This window comes from Aplysia californica, unplaced genomic scaffold (genome assembly GCF_000002075.1).
Source record: "Aplysia californica isolate F4 #8 unplaced genomic scaffold, AplCal3.0 scaffold00338, whole genome shotgun sequence".
In the NCBI taxonomy this organism is placed as follows: domain Eukaryota; kingdom Metazoa; phylum Mollusca; class Gastropoda; order Aplysiida; family Aplysiidae; genus Aplysia; species Aplysia californica.
The window spans coordinates 603,837-608,928 of NW_004797608.1; the positions used below are offsets into that span (position 1 = coordinate 603,837).

Here is a 5,092-nt window from a genome sequence, read left to right on the forward strand (position 1 = left end):
GGGGGAGAAGACAGCTATTTTTAGGCAGTAGAAGGGCCTAGTTACTTTTGAAGTACCCTGTAATATAGATACGTTGGTTGGTGGGTATCCTCGAAGAGTGAGAGAGAGAGAGAGAGAGAGAGCCGCGCTCTCATGTAGTGTCTAGTCTAAGTCTAAGTTCGTGCCACGCAGGATAACAGCTGGTAGTTTCTAGAAATGACGTAATAGGTCACTTACGTAGGGCCTCATGGTGTAGCTTGCTTGTTGGAAAATGGGTAGGGGTATGGGTGTCAGGTTCATAATATGGCTGACAAGCATCTCGTTTCCATGGATACCGTTGCCTCGGGAGGTAATTGGCAAGCCCATTTGATCCTATTAGCCCTGTTGATTGGCAAGGTCGGCTGCACCCGTGGCAATGTACCCATTTGCATTAATTAGCAGACGGGTTGTGGCTGCAGTGTTTCCCGTTAGGTTCACGCAAACTAGAACACTGTAAGAGAAAAGAAAAGATAGTAATAATATGTGTGAGGCAGCGTGGTGAAATCAAGCGCTTGTCAAATTAATCAAAGAGAAGAAACTGGCATTTTTCCACGGGTTTGTGAATTTTTATCGATTTTTTGTTTTGTTTTTGGGCTTAACACCTTTCCTGCCCATTTAAGAACACGTTTCTTTTATGAATTTTACTGAAAAACGTTGATTAAAAGCACAAAAAATGTAAATGTTCAGTTTCCACAGACTCTCCTGCTAAGGAAATAATTAATCTTTGGAGGCCATTTTCTCACTAATTTTACCTCTGAAACCTTCATTCGCAAATATCTTGACTTGTATTCAATATAAATTGATATTTTCCCTCCAAAGTAAAACAAATGAACAAGCGTTAAGATGATATACCAATACACCTGCATGACCTACAGTTGACGAGAGCCTGATTCCACCCCGTCGTGACACATTTTATTCACATTATATCTGCCCTCAGATACATAGTCAAATTATGACGTGAGAACAAAAAGTATGACCGGTGTTTGTCCGTTTTGTAACCAAACAGCAGATCACATTAATGCTCATCATACATTGCATACTGATGGGTTTTGAGACTCGTCCTGTAGGGTGAACGAATAGCTTCGTGGGGCTTTAAGTTTTTTTTAAATCTTCGGTAATTCTGCTTATCAACCGAAGGTGATTGGACATGTAAAGTGGTTCAGTTTTTTTTAGGCTGGTAGCTTGGAAGGTAGATCTATTATAAACCTAATTGTTCAAGTTTATAATTTCGTTCGTATTATAAAACTGTCGGGTAATACCTATAACCTGGAGGTGGGGGTAGATCATTTTTGCTTCAATTGTTTGAATATTCAGAGAGAGAGAGAGAGAGAGAGAGGGAGAGAGAGAGAGGGGGGAGGAGGGAGGGGGAGAGGGGACAAACAGAAAGACAGACAGACATTTCGAGGGAATTGCTTTATTTAACTGTTACTGATCAATATCCTTCTTGGATACGCTCAGATTAGATCTCTGAACTTGGCTCTGCTCATGCGGTCTTCATGCGCGTGTAAGTTTCCAGAGTTGAGCAATATGAGACTTCTTTAGTAGGCTTAATCTGGATTATTGACCCGCTAACCCGCTATGTGCTGACTAGGGAGAACCTTAATCGCTTTGAAACTGGGATAATTGTTTTTTCCAACAATGGGGCGAACTAGAGCTCATTTACAAAACCGCCTTTATGAAATATATAGGACAGTTTAGTGTACACTGTTCAAAACGAGGACAAGATCTTAGTCTTTATATATGTCGCGTGAAGTATGGACTCGTTTCAGTCCACACCTTTTCCTGTTGTGTTGAGTGGTGAATAGTTAATGAGCTGTATGACGGTACCACTGTTTGACTGTCAGAACAACGGGTTTTATTATTCTATTTTTTTCCATTTTCGTTATATTCAGTGAGCAAGAACTGTGACACGAGAACGAAAGACCCAAACAAGATTCTTGACCATGAAGATGAGAAACTGTCACTTGTAGTATTGTGCACACGTTACCTTCCTGCCTGGTGTTATTTTTTTTTTATTTTTGAGCTGTTTTGGAGAACGTGAGAGGTTCAAGTGAAGACAATCATGTAGGCAGGAATGAGTTGACGGAACATTGATTCTCGCTTTCAAACCGGTGATTTCATTTTTTTATATTGCTGTATTTCTCCATCTCACAAGTTGACACGCCCGGTGATGTTGTCGGATATTTTTCTTTTTTTCCGCACAACTGTGTTTTAGACGTCGTCGACTTCATCATCATTATTATCATCAATCAATCTGCTTGCTCAAGTTCTTCACCTGGAGAACAAGTACTTCGCTTTTCTTCAGCCCATTGGAAGCGTCGAAAAACATTCTGCATTTTTGACTCGACTCATTCTATTCTTACCAAGTATTATACTTACACTTTTAACGAATTGAGTCTTACAGGCAAATGTAACTTAAAACGTTGGTCATTTTTGACACCGTGTTTTCTTTATTATCATTGTTCCATGCAGCAGATACACACCCGAGTGAAAAGCTCTGTGATATTTAGTATATAACATTTTTCTGGTATACACACCAACGTGTGTACAAATTGCGAGCTGTTTATATAAGAATTTATGTGTTTTCAATCCCGTGCCGGTGAGTCCGTGATCGCATCGTGGACATATTTTTGCTACGTCTCAGTGCCAAAGTGTTCTGACAGTTTAGATGTCAGTGTGAGTAAGTTGTTTTAAGTGTGTATGAATCAAGTCTTCAAAAAGGAAAAATATTGCGTGACAGAGATCAAGATTCTCATCACCATCCAAACCCGTCTGGAAAGAGGTTCAGCTGTTTAGTATCCTCCTCCAATCGACCAAAAGCTCCGTTGACGTCACAGCGGGCAGCACACAAGGTCAGAAAATAGTTTTACAGTACCACCACCATTCCAAGCAAGCCGCAGACATGATGGAAAATATCCTCAAGTCGTCTTCGGACCAGATTGATACGTCATCGCTCTGCAGCCAATCCGATCGCTCCTCGCCCGTCACGGAAGCAGGTAGGGTCATCAGCGCTGTTTCCGCGCCTGTTAAATTAATTAGATTTGTTACTTTTTGGTCACCCCGGTTTTAGGAGAGAGAGAGAGAGAGAGAGAGAGAGAGAGAGAGAGAGAGAGAGTATATAATATATATTATGGACCCGAAGAAGTGCCAGACCATACACATTGACACCTGGAAGCCAAGGTGTTACCTGGGATCAAGGTGTTACCGTTAGTATGCTATATCAGCCACAGCGGCCAAGGGGCCTGCTCCTCTGCCTTTATTGTTTACTAATGTTCACTGTCGAGCACTGTCCTAGGCCCAGTTTTAGCTGCCATTCTTGTCTCACGGGTTGTTGAGGGGTGCATTGATGCCTCCCGCTCCCTTTACTTCTTGTCAGTGTTACTTTTTGTATCATCCTGTGACAACCATGTCTGTCCGTCGCACTATGTGACCGTTATTGTCCATTGTCTGTACTCCAACCGCTGAGTTCGACGCCATGGCAATGACCTGTCTGTGTCTTGGAAGTCGGTGAACTCTTTCGTGATTTACTTGAAAAACAAATGAGACGAATGCCGAGGAAGTGATAATGATTGTTGTACAAAAAGTTGTGACAAAAAGGGTGGTGTGGAGGGGGGGGGGGGGGGGTAAAGTCTATGTGTGTCTCTGTCCATTTTCTGGTTCTTTTTGTACCGAACTGTCCGATATATCCTGAGGAGAAAAAAAAGGAAGGGGGAGGGGGTCTATGGATCCATGTACCGTCTGCGATGATCCCAATCTTGGAAACAAATTGACAAATGGAAAAATAATTATGTATTCATATGGAGGCACTAGCTATCAATGTCGAGGAGTTGTTTGTTTTAACCACTTCGTCTAGTACCCCCCCCCCTCCCACCCCCTCATTTTGTGTTAATACAATCCGATCTTTTTACTAATAGTGTTCCCATTTTGTTTTTCACGTATGTGTATTTATTTGCCAGCTTATGCGTGGCTGTGCTTTATCAAAGTAATGAAACTGTTGCTGCTGCTACTGTTGACTGTCTTTACTCTAGGTTTACTATTAATGATACTGTGCCATTCTAATCTTAAAGTTTTAATTTAAGTTAAAGGACGCTTCGGAATTTGTTCCTGGCTGAAACATGGTGGGTAAAGGTTTAGTCGAGGGGTGTAGATTCGGAACTTTCTTGACTCTCAACACACACCCTGGGTCTCCTATCCACTCATTGTGGGGCCAAACATGGTGATGGCCATGGCGTCATGCGTGAAAGACGACGATAGCTTATTTTTTAAAAGGTGCTCCATGTATGACTTGATCTATTGTCAACAATAGTATGGCAACTGAAGTCATGGGGTATAAGTATGTAGACAAAGGAATGGGAGAAGTGGAGACACGAAGTTGGGAAGAATGGCCGGCAGCCAACGGCATTTCCTTCGTTTCGAACATCAATGGTTCTTTACTATTTTCCTTTTCCCCCTGAGTATATTACTCTCCAGGAACACGTCGAATCGTCGGCACTAATAACGAAACACTTCAAATCACCGGCACGTAAATAATGATCTATTTGTGTTGTAAAAGTGCTGTGTTATAAAGCTCACATGACCGTATGCAGTTGCGAGCGCCGTAAAACCCTCAACTATATAAAAAAAGCTGTTACTAAACAATAAAAACGCCACTTTTCGGGAAAACACAAGGTCAAATGATGTCGTCGTGTCTACGCCTCGTAGACAGTCTTCACATCAGTCAGAAAGTAGTGCCACTCGAGATTACCTGAAACTTTACTTTTACATACGCAGATAGGGTTGGGTTTTGTTTTTGTTTTTTGTTAGGGTTTTTTGGGGGGTGTTTGGTTGGGTTTTTTTTATCTAGTGCAGGCCAGGTCACCCGTTATCAACAACTCGAAATGTCGAGCACATGGAGTAAACAACACGATGGCCCGGACATTCACCCCGAGTGCTACATTCCGTTAAAAAAACAAAAAAAACTGTATGGCTGTACTTGAACATAGCACACATTAAAGAAGTCTGTCTGTCTGTCTGTCTGTCTGTCTGTCTGTCTGTCTGTCTGTCTGTCTGTCTGTGTGTGTGTGTGTGTGTGTAC

The 5,092-nt window shown here is 41.9% G+C and overlaps 1 protein-coding gene and 1 long non-coding RNA gene across 5 annotated transcripts in view; one reads left to right on the top strand and one right to left on the bottom strand.

The window, feature by feature from the left end:
• The window catches only part of LOC101846826 (mucin-12), a 32,296-nt gene that overhangs the window by 4,286 nt on the left and 22,918 nt on the right, over positions 1-5,092 (top strand). For all 4 annotated transcript variants that reach the window (XM_013085052.2, XM_005102754.3, XM_005102756.3 and 1 more), the window contains exon 2: positions 1,911-3,014. In XM_013085052.2, the coding sequence (XP_012940506.1) occupies positions 2,921-3,014 (94 nt within the window). In that variant the 5' untranslated portion in view covers positions 1,911-2,920. The remainder of the gene's footprint in view (positions 1-1,910; positions 3,015-5,092) is intronic.
• Positions 2,446-5,092, bottom strand: part of LOC118478030 — a 5,311-nt gene continuing 2,664 nt past the window's right edge. Inside the window, exon 2 of the long non-coding RNA XR_004858762.1 lies at positions 2,446-3,041. This is a non-coding gene — a long non-coding RNA (uncharacterized LOC118478030). The remainder of the gene's footprint in view (positions 3,042-5,092) is intronic.